The following is a 19455-nucleotide window of genomic DNA, read 5'->3' as shown; positions in this document are numbered from 1 at the left end:
TTCCCAGTAGCCACTCCTCATGAGGACAATGAGAGATAGGCCAGGCTATCTTCCTTGGAAGCAGCGGCTACTTCCTTGGAATACTTTACACCCAAGCCAACATGACTGGTGTAGTCCCCAGTGGCGACAAATGCCTTGAATCTGGTCCACCTGCCAGCACAAGTTCGCTTCTGCACAGGCATAATCTTCAGAATTTCATTCTTGACGGATGTGCCCAGGAAAAAGTCAATAATCTCAGACTCCTTGATGGGTAAGGAAAAAAGGTAAATTTCCTCCAGGGACTTGATCTTCATGTCTTTGACCAGCCAGCCCAGCTTGGTGACAGGAATGCACTCTTTGTCCTCAGCCTTACTGCCTTGAGCTCCGTGGTCTCGGCCCCGGCCCACGCCCACGACCTCGAAGCCCACTGCTGAAGCCTCCGTGGAAGCTGCCCGCGGCTTCCCATGCCTGGGCCTCTCCCGCTGCTGCACCGGCATCACCGCCATTTGGTGTTTCCCAGAAAAAGAAGCAAGCATAATTGATAATTACTTCAACCTCCAGCCTTTCTTCCCTTTCTACAGGATGAGAGATGAGGGAACAAGTTTCAAGCTTCCAATCAGGGATTGTTTTTTCAGATGCCAAGTTCTGAAACTATCCAGGAATTCATTAAGTCATCTTATCAAAACAAAAGATGTTCTTATCACCTGGGAATTTACAAGAGTTTTAGGAGCTCTGTACTGAAACAAGACACAAAACCCCAATTTTTCATATCACACAGTATACATATTTATTACTCTTATTCATGAAATTTCTCTGTTCATCCTAAAGCTAACTTTATCTGGTATTTGTAGAATCACACCTAACTCTTATTTAGTGGCTGAAGGGCTGTCCATTTACTTCCAGCCCATCTGTATCTTTAAAGCGCACTTCTTGTTAATAGGATAGTTCAATCTTTTTTCATTTCTTACCCATTTTAATATCTTTGCCTTTTAATTGGAGTGTTTGGTTTATTTACATTTTGTATACTTGCCGATGTGGTTAGGTTTAGGGCTACCAGTTTACTACATTTTCTGTTTGCTTGTTCTTGTTTTGGCTTCATCATTTTTCCTTTCTTCCTTTTGAAAGTTAATATTAGAATTTTTTTTAGAACTCTATTTTGCAACTTTGTTGACCTTTAAACTAGTTGTATTTGGTTTATTTTATTAGTATTTTCTCCTTATCAGTCATTTGGATGCCCTTTGTTATGAAATATTTAGTTTTTTGTCCACTGAGTTATCTGTTTAAGGTTTTTATTTGTTTAATTTATTTATTTATTTGCAGTACCAGGGACTGAACTCAGGACCTTGTGCTTGCTAGGCAAGCGCTTATTCTACTGAGCTATCTCTCTGGCCCAAGGATCTTTTTATTTGTAAGACTTTATATAATATAAATTTAAGACCCTCATAAGATATATGCTGTGATTATTTTCTCCTACACAATGATTTAATTTCTGTTCTTATAATGTTATTTTGGTTAGAAGAAACTTCATTTTTTGTAACATACTTTAAGCCTCTAATTTCTCATCGCTAAAATAGGGCTTACGCTAATATTTCATGCAAAGGAGTATTATGAATGCATGTACAGCTTCTGACACTTAGAAAATCTCAATAAATATTCTCTCCAGTGCCTCCCTTTCTGCCCCTAATTAACTTCCTATTTTCTCTATTTCTGGGTCTCTGAGAAATCATATCGTGTGATAGAAAAACCAGACAATGTGACCATGATCAACTCTTAGTCTAAACCTATGACTCTATCTGAAACAGAAAATAAATTACACTTTTCATTTGTTCCCCTCTAATCAAAACAAGGATACCATGACGTCATCTGATGTGCTAACTACCTTATCTTTTTTACTTAAACTCCAGATGAGGAAGCAGTGTGAGGTTTCATTTTAGTCCTGACACCCAGAGAACGGTATGGCTGCTCCCCCAGCACAGCTCATACTAATCTCTCTCCTCTGCCAGCTGACAGGTGAGTCCAGTCAGATCCCTGACTGCCTTCCTGATCCTGAGATCTAGCTCTGGACTCTCGGGTCCACCTGGACCTCTGGCTCGACTCACAAGGCTCTGCTCCTCATCTAGTGTTGCTTCTTTTAAAACAGTCTGGTCTTAGAAGAAACTAGAGAGATTGGGGGGGGGAATCTCTGATCTAGAAGAAACTAGATAGATTGGGGATAGAAGCTCTGGGGACTCTCTTCCCTTCTGAATGCCCTGGGAAGGAAGGGCTGAAAGAAGAGGTGCTGGATATAACAGGATTATGTTCTGCCATGCATTAGATGTTCTGCTAGCTTCCTTTCCTTTGCACGTAACTTTAAAGCAAAATTATGTGCATGAGCATTTCTTTATTTGTAAATATATTTTATTTAAATGTGTTATATGTTTTTGCTGAATATGAATAACAGTTGTATTGATATAAGGAATCATAGGAATTTTTTTCTCTGAACACAAGCAAACCCAACCAATCTACTTGGAACACAGATTCTTCCTGTGGGCCTGTGATATTTAGTCACAGAGGACTAAGGAATTGTGTGTAACTGTCATTGACACGATACTCTTGAAGATTTTACTATCCTCAGTGTTATCAGAAAGGACCAGGAAGCCCATAGGTGAGAAATGTCGCTCCGATGGTCTAACTCACGAGCTTAGCCCAGCTATTCGTTGCGTGCACACACATATGCCTGGAGTGACTTGTCAAAACCACACAGGCCGTCAGAATCCTCCCATTGCTTGGCCTCACTGAGTGCCCTCCCTCTGCAGACTCACCGCTCCCTGAATACATCAGAAGTTTGCCTTGTTAAGAAGTCCTCGGATCTGCCAGGCTTTGAGCTGTACACTTGTAATTCCAGCATTGAGGAAGGCTGAGGCAGAGGGGTCATGGGTTCGAGCCTAAAGTGAGTAGTTTAGCAATTTAACAGGACCCTGTCTCAAAATTAAGGAGAGGGAGAAAAAGGAGTGGAGGAGGAGAGAAGGGGGGAGGGAGGGGGAGGAGGAGAATAATGAGCAGCACCTGGCCCTAAGCAGGTGCTCCTGAAATAGCACCTGTTTTAAATGTCTAAACTGAAATGACCAGAAACAGAACTCAAAGAAGGTGAGATGGGGGAGGACACATGGGGGCTGTGAAAACTCCCCAGTATCCATGTGAAATCTGAACTCTGTGCAAGAAGGTACAAGGGTCAAACTCTGTCAGAAGGGCCTCTTCTGCCCTGCTGGAGGAGTCTGTGAGCAGTCACATAGAACCCCACCACGACTGAGAGGAGTCAGAGCTTGTCGGAGGGCAATTGTGGTGAACCTGTGGGGTGTGATTTGTTTCTCTTGTAAGACAAAAGGTGTTAATACATAAATTTTTTTCTAAACATAAAACCTCAGTATTTAAGACTAATTGTAGTGTTGGCACTGTGTGATAAATAAACGAGTTTGGGGTTGTGGTTTGGGCACTCATCTCAAAAGGGTCACTGTCCTAGCACCCCCAGCAGGCAGGACGGTGCAAGGGGTGCTGACCCTGGACAAGGACATCCTGGGCTTGACCTAGTAGCTGTGCCACTTGTGCTGTGCATGCACTTTCTGAACCATGTTCTTTTCAACTGTATGACAGGCAAGGGAATCGAACTCATGGAATTACTGCGGTGCTTTAAAATGAGCAATAAAATGCCAAGTAATTATAGTCATACTCACCATTGATGCTCCTACTCTACCCAAGGTGGCTTTTTCATACCATCTCTTCATAAGGCTATAGGACAAGTATTCTTATCCCGTTCTTACCTGTTTCACAGGTAAGAAAGTTAGACTCAGAGTGATCAGGTTCCGTGGGTAAGACGTGGTCATCAAAAGGCAGAGCAGACCCAGCACTTTAGGAGGCTGTGGCAGGAGGATGACAAGTTGGACTCCAGCCTGGCCAAGTTAGTGACTGAATGAGACTCTGTCTCAAAAATAAAAAGGGGTCAGGGTGAGATGTAGCTCATTACAAGGATCCTGGGTGTCTTGGTTAGTTTTCTCTCTTCGCTGGGACAAAATACCTGACCCCCAAATTTTTAGCTCACAGTTGATGGAGGTTTCAGCCAGTCAGTGCACACGCATCTGCCTGTGCACACAGTCAGCCAGTCAGCTGGCTCCAAGGCAAAGTGGCACATGACAGAGGGCAATAGTTTATGGTGGTGGAAAACAACAAGAGCAAAAAGGGAAGAGCAGCAGATTCAGTAGAGGCAGAGGCAGCCTCTCCTTTCCTTATATTGCTTTCAGGCTATCTGCCTCAGTGAGGGTGCAGCGCTCACACCCTTAATCTCAGCATTGGATCCTGAATGAATCACAAACTCTAGAAGCTCGCCCAGGTGACTACATGGGGCTTTGCAGGGGAGGCATCTAGATACCAACCATAACACTGGGTTTAATTTCCACTGCCAAAAAAAAGGGGGGAAACAGCAATTGAGTTTCCAAAGCTAATGTTCTCTTTGCACCAAACTGATGCTGTCCTCTGTAGCAGAGAAGTATTTAGTAAATATGTATTTGAGCTGATTCTTCCACAGAGACAGCCAGATAAAATTTCCTTCTCCAAGAACACAAGCCAAAGTTAGGCACTGGAAGGATCAAAGAGAACAGGTAGCATTGTCAGGGGATGTGGCTACAGCCACAGGGAGTCACTCTGCCCAAGGTCCGAGGGACCTAGAAATAACTTTCATAGCCTCTGATGTCTCATCTGAAAAATAGGCACAATAGTGTGCTTCTGGAGTATTTTGTGATGATTAATGATACAGTCATTTTGAAAGGACAATAAAAGAAAAAGGGATGAAAGGATACTGCAGAGAACCAGAAAAAATAAAGGTGAGATGGTGGGAAATGAGCATGGGCCACATGCTGAGGAACGTAAATGTCAACACGGCAGGAAAGCGCTGGGCCAAGAGGGAAGGTGTGTGGTGACTAGGGTGTTGGCATTCCCCATTCCCACATGATTTTGATTTACAGTGTTCTTTCCAAGGGAAATTAGTAAAGGAGAAGTTAGCTGAAGAACTTTCAGACTTCTTTTTACAAACTCTATAAATACATACATAACCACATGGAGAATTGACAGCTCTCTGTGCTAAGGAAGTCCTGTAAACCCTGCCCATCACACTTGGCTCTACTTTGCCTTCCTCAGACCTCCTCCCAAGCTTCCCAGAAATACATGGAAACACTCAGATGCCCAGGGTAGCTGAAGCCCATTTCACAAAAGCTTGCCGGTGAGCCGCGGTTCACTGGCCTGGGCATTTCACCCTAATCCTCTGGTCACTGGCCTTATCACCTGTGAAATGGACTCAGACTGAGCAACCCCAAGCTTGCCCTCAGTCCTGAGACATTCCACTTCTTGATTCCCACAAGGAGAGAGCCACGACATGTGTGTGCTTTCTTGTCCTTTGGATACGGGGCAGCAAGTGCTTGGAGAGGTTCTTGGGACTGGGTTGGTGAGCAGGAGCTGATCCTAAGCTCCCCTGCCTGAAATCTTCTTCCTGAATCTCCATCCCTTGGTCCTGGCAGGACTGGAGATGTATGTTTTGGCTATTTGTCAAGGATAATGGCAAAATCGCAGCGTGGGTGGCGATGGGTCAAATGACAATCAACCTATAGGATTACAAGTGTTAGTTGCTTAACTCCTATTGAGCCAATAGGAGAGCAAGGCAAGGTTTTGCAATTTAGCTTCTGATCTCCACTAGCTCTTGGGCCTCTGGGGGATGATGAGAAGAAAAAGTAACAAGGAGGAAAAAACAGGGAGATGACAGGAGAGGGCAGCTCCTTTCTCGTGTTCTAAGGGAACACCATCATATGAATCCTGGCCAGATCAGAAGTCAAAAACTACCCCGCTTCAGCTCCCTCCCCATCAAAAGGCAGCTGGCCATTGGATGCTCACTGTTGCCTTAAACAGACCTCACTTGCTAAGACGACATCTGAAAATATTTGGAGACATCTCTTTCTCATGTTTAGCTGCCCTTGCAGAAATGAGACCAAAAAATGGGAAGGGAGGCCCATGGAGGCAGCAACTCCCGCCCTCAGCACCTGGCTCTCCCTTGCTGCGAGTGTGCCATACTTCTCCAGAAGCTTTTGGTTCCCTTTAACATCACCTGATTCTTGGTGAATGAAGCCTAAGGTTCAGAAAATCGAGACTCGCTGCGGTGCACAGCTGAGGAACATACGCTTCTGAAACAGAGGAACTACCTGTCGTGCTGCGACCACTTCTTTGTTCGTGGCTTTGGGAGAGTCACTCAATCCCAGTGGCCTCCTCTGTAAAGTGGAGCTTAACCTCCACTCATGAAGTCATTCTGAAGATCAAGAAAGACTGTGCCTATGAAACTTGTTTACAATCTTCAGAGTGATGCCAAGTGTCTGCTGCTGGACTTAGGGAAGAACCAGAACAGAACCTGATCTCCTGGCTTCAAGTTAGTGCCTTTCTCACACTGCTCCATGTTGGCGGCTGTGTGGAGCAGAGGCCACAGCTACCTCTCTCTGGCCAGGACCCCGTGACTCCGCCCCGTGACCCAGTACCTAGCGCTTGTAGACTGGTCAGTAGCTAACTCAAAGGATATGTGCAGCCACCACCCAGGTGGATATTTCTGGATATTTTAAAGTAAAGTAAAGCAACCTAAGCAATATGATTAAAAAAAAAATACAGTGTGTGTTTGAATGTCCTTCAAATAGTTTCACAGTAAAAGGCGTATTGCCATGAATCCCCCTCAAAATTTTCCCTCTTGTTTTTTTTTTAATAGACAACATTAATTTTATTTGTATTTATTTTATGCTTAATTTATTCCCATGCCATAGGTTTTTGTTTCTTCAGTTTCTTCTGGGATATCTTTTTCTTCTGTGCAGCTTCCTCCTCTGGTTTAGCAACAATTCGTTCCTTTTCAGTAAGGATCATCTCAATATGGCAGGGGGAGTTCATGGATAGGTTAATCCGGCCACGAGCTCTGTAAGTACGGTGGCGCATCTTGGGTGCTTTGTTCACCTGGATATGTTCAATAACCAGAGAATCTACATCTAAACCCTTAAGTTCAGCATTACTCTGCATTTTTAAGCATGTGCAGCAAAAATTCAGCACTCTTTTTGGGCCACCAACCCTGTGTCCAGCCCCACTGTTTGGCCTGGGCACACCTACCACCTCCACCATTGTAACGCCGGAATGGTACACATTATACTTCTTTAATGTGACATCCTTCAGATACTTGGTGGCCTTTCAGATATGCATACCCTTGATGGCCTGGGCAGTTTTGCACGTGTTCTTAAAGTGAATGTGAAGATTTGAGCTTCTTGATTTGCATGATTTTGTGTGGTTTTCTGGGTTGAGAGAATAACGAACCATTTTCACAGGTCACCTAAGGCCACTCACAGGAAAAGGAAGCTTCCCTCTTGTTTTGAATATGCTTATCCCATTGTTCTTTTCAGCCTGCTGACACAGTTCTCTTAAGTTTTCTTTCATGAGCATCTTTTAGTGTAACATTGCCTCAGTGGGATTGTATGTGCCTAGCCCATGGTCTCACAAAATCAAGAAATGAAGCTACAAACCAAAGGAGGTTAGGAGAGATTTTATTAGAAATAAAACCAAGAATTTTTCTGAAGCTTTCCTGGATTTCCAGAAGGGGCCCTGAGCAGGTGACCACCGAGGCTATTTGTCAAGGATAATGGCAAAATCACGGCGTGGGTGGCTATGGGTCAAATGACAATCAACCTATAGGATTACAAGTGTTAGTTGCTTAGCTCCTATTGATCCAATAGGAGAGCAAGGCAAGTAGCAAGGGTCTATCAGTGAGTATCATTAACCTTAGCTTACCTATGACATCTAACATAGAGCAAAGGCATTCCTGGCAAAGGATGAGAGTATGGGTCAGGATGTTCTGGTCCCCCCACACCTATACATCTGAGGCATTAGCTAGGCTCACTGAACCAGGTAGTGCTGATTACAGCACAATCTCAAGCTGCTGTTTATCTTTAGGGAGGCTTGCAGGCCTGGCTATTGCGTCTCCATCTTGAGGCCTGGCTCCCCTCAAGTTCATCTCCAGCAGCAATTCTGATGTGTCATACCTTCTGCACTAACTCTCCCAAGGGTCCAGTTCCTCTCTAGCTGCCTGTTGCTTTCTGTCTAACTTAGATATTTTCAATAATAGCTTTCCTGATATCCTGAATCAATTCAAAACATTTACCTTCCATAGTCATTATGACTTTGGGGAAGAGCCAGCAGTTGCAGGATATCAGATCTAGTGAAGAAGGTTGATGAGAATACCCTGTAAGCTTTTATGATCCTGCCTTTCTGTTGCCTAGCGCTTGAGAGCAGCAGTCACCATATTTTGTATTTTGTATCATGCTTCACAAAGGCACTCACAAAAGAGGACTTCCAGAACTGCTTCGAACAATGGTAAGGATGATGGGATAAGTGTGCTGAAAGTGAGTGTAAGTATTTGCCAAAGAATTAGTAGCAACATGCCTTTGTAATAATTTTTTAAAGAATTTAAACACTCATCGCACTTTTGTTCAACTCTTGTATGTGGTGAATTTTGAGGAGATGCATACAAAGAAGAGTAGCAACATCCTCAGGGGAAAGGCATTTATCTACGTCTTGTGGGTTTTCTTACCCGACACAGAAAGAGAAAAGAATAAAGTACAAAAGTCACACGAAGCAAAAAGTGAACTGAGGATCGGGAGTGGAGGAAGGCCCTGAAGCCTGTCTGGTGGCAACAAGTGGGTGACAGTCTTAACCTCACATCTTTTCACACCATTATATTATCATCTTGGCATAAAGTCCTAGGTTTTTCTCTCGAAGACCATGCTCATTTGTGTGATGCTGTCACCGTGAGGGTAAAGGCTATCCCATGAGCTGAGTGGGATCAGCCTCACCCAAACCACTTTGCTGTGGTGAAATGAGCAGGAGGTGAAATGGGTGCAGAGAAGGCCAATGGCACCATTCAGCTCTGAATTTGGTAGAAGAGTGGCCATCTGAGGAGGGGGCAAGAGTTTCATGGGGCCCAGCCCTCCTGTGGCTTTAAGCTGGTGTTTGGAGTCACTCGTTCTCCAGCATCTTCTGCTCTCTCAGGTATGTGGACCCCTTCCTTGGAGCATCCTCAAAGCACCTATTACTTCTCTCTCTCTCTCTCTCTCTCTCTCTCTCTCTCTCTTTTTTTTTTTTTTTTTTTTTTTTTTTTTTTTTTTTTGCAGAACTGGGGATTGAACTCAGGCCATTGCATTGCATTGCATTTATTCTACTGAGCCATCTCCCCAGCCCTTTACTTCTCTTTTTATAACATTCGTAGTTACTAGTGACCGTCTCCCAAGTTCATGAGTGCAAAGGTCGTGACTGTCTTGTTCCCCAGCTTCTAAACTATGCCTGTGGTAAATATGGAACTAAATAAGTCCTTATCAAAGAAAGAATGAATAAAGGTGACCTGGTTAGATATGGTAAAGTGCTATAAAATCACGTACTGCAGAAGGCAAAGCCAGCACAGAAAGGGGACTTCATTTCTGCTTTGGACAGCAGAAGAGCTTGTTTCTGAAATTCTTTTCCTAGTCATCTGGGAACAAGAAATGAAACTAGTTAGGATTCATCAGACCTGGCCCTTGTTCTCTAATCCACGTTTTTTTTTTTTTTCTTCCTAATTTACACTTAGAACATGGTGGGGGAGCTGCTTTTTCTTTCATTATTCCTCTTTCCACTTTCAAGTTCTACTTCAGATACAATATGCTTCATCTAGCTTGCACCAGAAATTTGCACTGTGTCATCTTCCAATTTTTTTTTTGTACCAGGTATTGAACTAAGGACCCCACACTTGCCATTTTACTGAGCTATCTCCCCAGCAACTTCATCTTCCAATTTTGTTCTAACAAGGAATAATGAACTTGGGACATATTCTTGTACTCCCACACAATTCACATCTCATGGTATCTGCCCCAAGAAAATAACAGTTTTCACGACTGACTGTGAAAGAAGCAAAGAATAATTGCTTGTAGCTTAAAAGCATGCACACTGAAGTCACATTTTTTTATTCTTGTCACCTAAGTACCCATGACAGTTGAAATGTGGTTTGTCCCCCCAAAGGTGTATATGGTAAAAAATGCATCCTGACTGTGGTGATATAGACGTACGTGACGGAAAGTTTAAGAGGCGGGCCTGGTGGGAGGTATCATGCATGGGGGCACTACCCTTAGAAGAAATTAATGGTTTTCTCTAAAACCTAATGTGAAAATAAAATTACTTGCTGGCTGCCCAACCCCAGGAATTGTACTCACATGAAAACTGAATCTTGACTTTAAAATACTCATCCTTTCCATCTCTGTTTTTGAAGTGAAAGAATACGTGGATTAGTGATTCAAAATACAAAATGAATTTGTTTCTGTCTAAAGCATTAGCAGGGACTACTTTGACAACCCTCGAGGTAGCTACAGAGAAGTCGGCTTCGAAGCACCCTGGCCTTGATATTAGAGAAGGAGAGCCCCTTTATAAACTACCACAATACTTAACCAATTTGATAAGACTTGAGATATCTAAAGTATATATGCACTGATTGATAAATTATAGGGGAAAATGTGTAAGAATAGAAATTATCTCCTAAAATACATCTCTCTGGGAAAAGAAAGCAGCACTTTTGGAGATAAAATTGGCAAAAAGTTGGCAGAGACCTCAAATCTGTAGTCAGAGGAGTGTTCAACATTTGGTAGAATTTGGCAGGGTGAAATTCCCTTACTCTGGAGCACTGGTAGCACAGCCTGTGCTTGAGGAGAGGTCGCTGGAGGGCATGAAGGGGAAAATGGGGTACAATAATGCCTGAGAACTTTCAATTTGGCTCCTGAGTCCCACAAGGTATGGAGTGAGGGAAAGAGCTAGAGCTGATGCAGTTGCTACAGTGCTTCAAACTGGATGAGAGGAGAAGATCTAGGTCCCAGAGCAGGAGTGACATTGGGTCCAATCACAACCTATTAGCTGTGTGGCTCTTGGATAAATATCTTAGTTATTCTTAATCTGCTTTCTCATGAAGTTAGGAGTTAGTGAGCTGGTAAGTGGTGCAGCGCCTACCTGGTAAGTGTGAAGTTGTGAGTTTGACACCTGGTACGCCCCTCTCCCCAAAAGAGCATATTGCACATAAGTGACACATTCTCACTTCTGCCACTGTAATATTTTGTCATATGTGTGTGAGGTTAGATTTCATCTAGAATTTGTAAACTTTATGTCAATAAAAAGAATTAGAGCTACAGTACAAGTTTAGAAGAGAAGCAAAAATCACTTAATTAGATAGAGGAGAGAAATAAAGGGATAGATAGCCACCTGGTCAGAGAAAGGTAGGGAGCACAGAACTTGTTTTCAAGGAGCTTTGGAGACAGGAGAAGGAATATTGTGGGACTGTCCTGCTTCAAGGTTGTATATGGTGAGACTTTTGGACTTATGTGTAAACATAAGAAGTATAAAATTCTTTATGCCCATTTTAAAAATATTTTCTAATTTTTAAATATTTTTTATCATAATCTGTAGGGACTTAAAGTTCAACATATCAAAAAATACCTGTTCCATATTATGCCTAAGATGTTTGATATGCACACAGATAGTGAGTTTAAGCATAACAGCCTAAGTTGTATGGTAATAACAATAAGCTTGTCTTCTGGATGGTTAACAACCTAAGTTTGCAGACCAAAATTAGAGAAAAAGGAGGGCCACAAGGAAAGCCAACGTTTTGGCCTTAGCCTTCCAAGGTCAATTAAGACTCAAGACATATGAGAACTTGTACTGTAATGTCATGTAACTCAGTAGTGTCCTACATTTTCTGATCAAGGAGATTATGGGGCCAAAGAGGAAAGTGATCAATGATGTAGAGTGTGAATAAGGAGAGTCACATGGAGAGAAAACATTCTCTCAGTCCTCTACAGTGTGCACACTGGCCAAGCAATGGCCGTGACTCATCCATATGACTGACACTGACAAAAGTTCTACAATCTGTGGTACAGGATCTCAGGATAAATCCTGAGGGGATTTCACTGACCTTATCAGACCCAAAAGCTACAACTCTTGCTGCATATGTCCTGCTTTACCTTGGTCTTCACCATCCAGTAGAAAAGTATAAAAATGAAATATAAGAAGTAAAGCCATGCTGTTATGTTGAGCTGTAGGGGACTCAGGTCAACAATTTCTGACATTGCCAGTCAAGTGGAAGACCCAATACTATTATGGGCTACTGAACTCTTTTAGAATATTTTGCTGAGTTTACACACCTATAATATTCAAAGAACGGATCTTAACAAAAAAAAAAAAAAAAAAAAAAAACGTATACAGGTGAATGTCCATTTTCTATCTGTGTATTCAAAGCACTTAGGATAGATATATAGTTACCTTCTCTTAATGAATAGAGCGATTTGTTCTAATAGTGTTTGTAAATAGGATATTATGTCTGCATCACCTACAGCAAATAACCTCTAGGAAGACAGTATGCAATGTGTTAATCTTTGAAACTGTCCTATCAATTTGATTTGAAACTATCTCATTGCTATTTGTTTATCAATAAAATTATGGGAAAAAAGAAACTCTCTCATTGCTATTTCGTTCTCAATAAAATTAATTTTAAAAAAGAAAAAAAAAGGAGCTTTGTTCTTAGCCTCTCTTATTACATGGCAAGTAAGGGACTCTCCCTCTTGGGAGTTGTTATAACTTGACTAGCTATTTTAGGCTCTGAGTCCCCTGGTTCTGCCACTGGCCCTTTCCCTTGCTTACCTGTGTATTCTTGGATAAACTTTCCTTGGTCTCATTGTTTTGTCAGGATATCTGTGAGAATTATAGCAGAACCTAATATTCAAGCCCAACTTAGCAAAGAATGGTTTACATGTGTGTGCATGTTAATGCATTAATATGATGAGAAAATAATACATATTCATATATGGGTATGTGAATGTCCAGGTATGAATATATGTTTTAGATATGTGTATGCTTTATACTAAGTGAATCTTTTATGATATAGCCCCTTCTCCAGTTTGTCTTTTCTGTACACAGCTGGAAAATGAAAGGAGTAAATTGTGGTTTTGGCTTCAGGCAGCCGAGCTGCTTTCAGTTCTGCTTCTCTGTATTGTTCTCTCTAGCAGGGGTTAACTCGTTTTTTTAGTTCTATTTTTAATAACTTTATTGAGAAACAAATAGTAGTGAGACAGTTTCAAAACCGATTAGTAGCACAGTTTCAATAATTAATACATTGCATATTGTTGTCTTAGTGGTTATTCATTGTACAGGATGTACTATATCCTGTCTACAAACACTATTAGAAAAAGTCTTTCTATTCATTTAATGAAGAGAAAGTAGCTGTATATCTGTCCTAACTATTTTGAATATACAGATACAAAATGCTCATTCATTTGTATCCCCTTTTTTGTTTAGTTTTGTCAGAGATGGGTATTCCATTGTCATTTAAATATTATAGGTGTATGAATTCAGCAAAATATTCCAATATAGTCCAGTAGTCTATAATAGTAGTGGGTTTTCCATATAACTAGCAATGTCAGAAGTTGTTGACTTGAGCCTTTTACAGCTCAGCATATCAATATGGCTTTAATTTTTATACTTCGTTTTTATACTTTTCTGCTGGATGGGTAAGACCAAGATAAAGCAAGACCTGTATAACAAAAAACGTAACTCTTATATCTGCCAAGGTCAGTTAAATTCCCTCAGGATTTACCCTGAAACCCTGTGCCGCAGTTTGTAGATCTTCTGTCAGTGTCAGCCATGTGGATGAGTCACGGCCATTGCTCGACCAATTTGTTCTCTGTGACAGCCTGAGAGAATGTTTTCTCTCCATGTGATTCTCCTTAGCACACTCTACATCACTGATCACTTTCCTCTGTGGCCCAATAATCTCTTGATTAGAAAATTTGGGACACAACTGAGTTCCATGATGTTACAGTACAGGTTCCTCTATGTCCTGAGTCTTCATTGCAGAAACCTTACAAAGGCCCTTACCTTTCCTTGCTCCAGTTTTCTACAAGGAAGGCAAAATTACAGTCTGTTTTCTGAAGCTGCCACACCTGGCAAACACATGTTTGTCATTCTTCCTGGCCAGGTGCAGGGCTGGGCCAGTGGAGTTAGGGGTGTGAGTAGGTGGCAAGGGGCTGCTGCTCAAGGTCCCCATGCTTGGGAAGAGCAGGTTTTTCTACCGTGGTGTGGAAGTAGACCCTGCCTCAAAATAAAAAATCAGCCAGTCTGAATTCCCCCTCATCAGTGTGTATTCCCTTCAGCTGCTCAAGTTGGAATCCTTTCCTATTTTTCTTACTCTCATGTGGGACAGGCTGACCTGGTCTTTGTCAGCAACTCCATCTAAAATCTCTCAGCAGTTTCTCTTACTTTCTTTTTTTTTCTTTTTTTAAATTTATTTATTTATTTATTTATTTGAGAGAGAGAGAGAGAGAGAGAGAGAGAGAGAGAGAGAGAGAGGTGTGTGTGTGGCCAGCTCAGCCCACCAGGGGGCGGGCTGGCTGGCATGTGGTGCTGGGGGATTGAACCGTGGTCCCTGTGCTTCGCTGAACTTGTTCTAAGTAGGTGCTTTAGACCACTGAGCCATCTCTCCAGCCCTTCTCTTACTTTCTAATTGCAGTTTATCCCATACACTAAGTCCCTGACTTACAAACAAATTCTTTTCCAGGATAACATTCTGAAGTCGGATTTCTTCCTAGTCTGACACAGTGAATCTTATACACCTTTGACACAAATATACGATATAAAGTATAAACTAACACAAACAAAAAATACAGTAAGCTGTTTTTCCTTTTAAGCACAGTAAGCACACAGCAGCACAGCTGTGACAATGTTTGGCAGACCTGAGAGCTGCTTCTGCAATCTGTTTGCATCTACAAGTGTTCATTATTCCAAGTCCTTTCTCAACTGAAAAGTTCACAACTCAAGTGTCTGTAAGTCGGGCACTTACTACAAATAAATAGACAATTAAAAATGAGAAAGAAGAAGTAGGGTGTAGCACAGGGTGAAGGTTGTGGTTTCAATTCCAGGACCACGCCTCCAAATTAAGTCAACTGGTGCATTATGTAAGAAGCAGAAGTGGGGGTGGGGGAGTTTGGAAGCAGAAGGGAAAATAACTTTAGGGTTTGTCCTTTTAATCTAAGAATTTAATTTTATTTGCCATTTTCATGACCCCTGAATGAGCTCTGTCTCAGTTCTTCAGTTTTCTCATCTACGTAAAATGCACATTAAAGTTCAACCCTGAGGGTACTTTTGTAGGCTTTGCCAATTACTGATTAGTTTGTCACTGATACCCATTGTGTGTGAGGTTCTTAATCTATAAGATGGTGATATAAAAAAATTATTCCTCAGAGGGTCATTTTAAGAGTTGATCATAGTAATTGCTTTTAAACTGTTGGTCCCAATCTAAAGTCTATCACTGATCTATGCTATCCCCATAGTTTGTGTCTAATGTGTGGAAGAGGACTCATTCCTCATATCTACTATATTAGTCTCTTTTCTATGACTGAGACCAAATACCTGACACTCAAACTTTAAAGGAGGAGAGTTTTGTTTGGCTTATAGTTTTGGTGGGTTCAGTCCATGGTAGGCCATCCCCAAGGCAGAGAGGGCATGTTGGTACAGTCTAGTGGAAGAAATCTGCTCACATCATTACAGTGAGGAAGCAGAGAGAGAAGGCAGGACCTGGAGATGAAAACACACCCTTTTAGCTTATGACCCCCCACACATGACCTACCCTTTCCAACTAAGCCCTACTTTGGTGGACATTGTGGATCTAAGACATAACACTTGTTCCTTAGAATGCTCAATGGGCCACTTCTGGAAGTTTGTTCAACAGTCACTTTTAACTGTCTTCCACTTGGAGCCATAAACACTGATAACTGTTTGAAAGTCATGCTTTTTGGGGTGAGCCAAGATTGTGATAAAAGAAAAACTTTTCATGGAAGTCAAATCCTGCTACAATTCTTGCTAGTTTGCAATGAGTATCATGAGTTAGCTTGGATGCAGCACAGGGATCCCTGTCATTTACCCTTTTCCTGTCCACTTGGACAGACTGAAATGCAAGTGAATAAATAAGAAGCTGATTTGAGGATGACTTTGAATCTACTCCAGAATATCACAAAATACAAAAGCAAATCATTCCAAAATGTCTAAGATATTGCTATCATTAGAAATGTGTTATTCATCTCCTCCTGTCCTAATGCATTCCTACAAAATTCTGTCTCCAGGTCAAGCAGTCTGTCTTTATCAGTGTCACCTCAGCTGTCTCTAGAGCAATCTGATAGTCTTATGCAAGGCTGAGACTGTCACATCCTCTCTTTCACCTTTTGGGATCCTGTCTAGGATGGAGCAGGGCTTTCTGGGCTGCCTCAGAGTGTGGTCTTTTCAGCCAGAAGTCTCTGGGAATGGAGTAGGATCATCTGCAGTCACCCCTTAAGACAAGAGGGTTCTTGTCTCAGTGTTTTCATATGAGTGAGGTTCAGAAGGCCTTCCCAGCGACTGCTCATGTTGGACCTCAAGGGTTTCTCAGGATCTTCCCATGACCTAAAGGAAGGGATAATTGGTGGCAAGGGCAGGGACTCGGGCTAATGGTTTTCTGTGTCCACAGTGCTAGCAGCCTCTGAAGCCATCCAGGAGCTCATTGGGGCCGTCGGTGGATCTGTGACCTTCTCTGTGAATTTCACAGTACAGCAAGTTGACAGTATTGACTGGACTTTCAACAAAACCCGTCTTGTCACTGTAGAGCCAGCTACAGGAGACAAACAGGCCACTTTCATAGCAGCACAGAAACGGAACAAGCCCAGGATAGCTTTCCAAGATGGAGGCTACTCTCTGACGTTCAGCCAGCTGAAGAAGAGTGACTCAGGCATCTACTCTGTGGAAGTACACCGTCCAGACTCCCAGGAGGACCTCATCCAGAAGTATAGGCTGCATGTCTATGGTGAGCGGAATCAATCCTCATGGTCCTTCTATGTGAGCAGAGTCAGCACACATGGTGGGTGGCTACCCTGGTGAGGGGATGGTCTCCCTGACACACCAGATGTTCAAACACAGCCTGGATAAACACTGGGCAATAATGTGGGAGAGGGGACTCTTGCATGAATGCAGTAGATGTAGCTGACCTCCAAGGTCCATGCCTACTCAGATTCTGTCATCGTCTGCATGGTGTATTAAATGGGCAACATAGAAAGTGGCAGTCACACAGATCTAAGTAAAATTCTGACTTTTGTACTTACTATGTGTGGGCCTTAGCCAAGCTACTTATTCCCTTTGAGGCTTAGTTTTCATATCTGTGTTGGGGAGGAAAATGATAACTACCTTAGGAAGCCAATGGGACATAAACATCAGTCACCATTTTCCCCTACAGATCTGATCATTGTTACCATGATCACTGTTTTTGCTGTATTGTTATATGGACAAGGATACTTGGATAGGAATGCAAATTCTGCTCTGAATTACATCTTCCTTTTCATTCTGGAGCTTCTCAAGGAGATTCAGGTCTAGAATATCTCAGGTATTCAAAGAAAGGAGAACTATATGAATATTTTCCATTCTTGGCTGTACTTTCTTTTCACAGAATTCCTATCAAAGCCCAGAGTTACCACGAGTCTACAAAGCCATAAGAATGGCACCTGTATAACCAACCTGACATGTTCTGTGGAAGAGGGAGGAGAGGATGTGACTTACAGCTGGAAGGCCTTGGATCAGGCAGCCAATGAGTCTTATGATGGCTCCATCCTCCCGATCTCCTGGACCCTCGGGGGACACAACACGACCTTCATCTGCATGGCCAGGAACCCTGTCAGCAGCAACTCTTCAAGCCCCATCCTTGCCCAGATGCTCTGTCGAGGTGACTGTCCCCTCTTTCCAGGAGCTCTAGTCCATGTAAATATACCTTCTTCAGCTCCTAAGTCCCAAGAAAATAGGCTCTGGGGTCTGGGAAGTCTCCATGCTGGGAGGAAAGTGGCAGGTGCCCCAAAAATTGGATCACTTTTCCTAATTGACTCTTCTTCCTTCCTCACACTTCTATCTATTCTTCTTTCCTTAAGGTGCTGCTGAAGACTCAGGTCCTGCCCTGAGTCTCCTGTTGGTGTTCATCCTGTTAAGCCCCCTTGTATTCGTGACATTTGGGTTGATTATATGGACAACTAGAAGAAAAGGTAGAGCTGGTGTGATTTTTTGCTATCGTTCTCACCATCACTTATGCGTTTTCTCCCTCATGGATTCCACCACATGTGGTGAGCCCATGTAAAGCTTGGCACTGAGTATACAGATGGAGAGGTCATAATATGGGATGCAAGGGGGAGACCTGACATTGAAAACACTGAAAGCTCGTATGACCTCCCCTGCTTCCCACTCTGCTCCCATTGGTTCTGAGATCAGGAATGAAGAGGGCCTACTTCATCCTGCTTTTGTCTAGGATTTTCCCCAGGCTTAACACTGAAAGTTCCCTGAAACTCTTCAGTTGCAGGGCAGCAACCTGCAGTGGGCTGTCCATGTGAGATGGGTGATAGGCAAGTAAGGGTGGTGAGTGGGGGAACGGACAGGCTTTGATTCTCCCTCTACTTGATTTCAGAGCCCATTAAAAGCAAGCGTGAACTGGACACCCACCAAGAAGTGCCTAGCTTTTACCCCAATTCTGCAGAAAACACAGAGTATGACACAATCCCCCACATTCAGGTGAGTGCTTCCTGATCTTTCTTAGGACCTGATCCATCTTTTGGAGGCTCTCTTTGTTTTATGTGAGATTTTTCTGTGGTGTGGGTAACACTGAAATTGGGACGGAAATTAGACTACAGAGCTTTGAAAACCCAGTGGACCTAAATCCCCCAAGTCTTTAAGGCTTCACCTCCTTGCAGAAATTGGCAGCCTCTGAAGCTCTCAGTTCTGACCCAGTTAATAGCACTCCTGCTGTGAACGTGACTCACCTCTTCCCTCCTGCAGTTCATGGTTGCCTCTCTAAATTCATATAAACATAACAGTAAAAATAATGCAGCAAACACAGAAAAAAATCAATAAACATGAATACAAATAATTCCCTGACTTCCTAAAATAATTTATTAATTATTATTGGAGTTGGGGAAATGGCTCAGTAGAATAAGCGCTTCCCTAGCAAGTGCAAGGGCCTGAGTTCAATCCCCAGTTCTGCCAATAATAATAATAATACAATAAAATAAAGACCAAGTGTGGTGGCACAGCCCTGTCCTCCCAGCACTTGAGAGGCTGAGGCATCAGGATAACATGTTTGAGACCACAAGGAAAGCATAATGAGTTCAAGGCCTTCCTGCAATTCTAAATAAAATTGAGGCTTAAAGCCGTATCTGTGACCAAAAGAGAAATAAATATGTATATGAAAATAGATGGTTAAGTTTTGAAAAGTTGTTACTAGCATCATAAAATCTTTGAATTTAAGCAAGCATTATTTTTATCATGAATACTGCATTGGGAACACAATATTACAAAAAGAATGAGTGGTGCGCACGCATGTCA

General features: G+C 42.4%; 1 protein-coding gene across 2 annotated transcripts in view; it reads left to right on the top strand.

Annotated features, from left to right (window-relative positions):
• Positions 1-1902: 1902 nt before the first annotated feature.
• Positions 1903-19455, top strand: part of Slamf7 (SLAM family member 7) — a 19041-nt gene continuing 1488 nt past the window's right edge. Inside the window, exons 1-5 of one of the 2 annotated variants that reach the window (XM_023699849.1) lie at positions 1903-1989; positions 16574-16906; positions 17543-17815; positions 18015-18125; positions 18542-18645. In XM_023699849.1, coding sequence (XP_023555617.1) covers positions 1935-1989; positions 16574-16906; positions 17543-17815; positions 18015-18125; positions 18542-18645 — 876 coding nt within the window. In that variant the 5' untranslated portion in view covers positions 1903-1934. The remainder of the gene's footprint in view (positions 1990-16573; positions 16907-17542; positions 17816-18014; positions 18126-18541; positions 18646-19455) is intronic. The other variant, XM_023699850.1, reaches the window with a different exon arrangement.

This window comes from Octodon degus, unplaced genomic scaffold, assembly GCF_000260255.1.
Source record: "Octodon degus isolate 3935 unplaced genomic scaffold, OctDeg1.0 scaffold00116, whole genome shotgun sequence".
Taxonomy (NCBI): domain Eukaryota; kingdom Metazoa; phylum Chordata; class Mammalia; order Rodentia; family Octodontidae; genus Octodon; species Octodon degus.
Note: the sequence above shows the minus strand (reverse complement) of the source record. Positions and strands in the feature narration are given on the sequence as shown.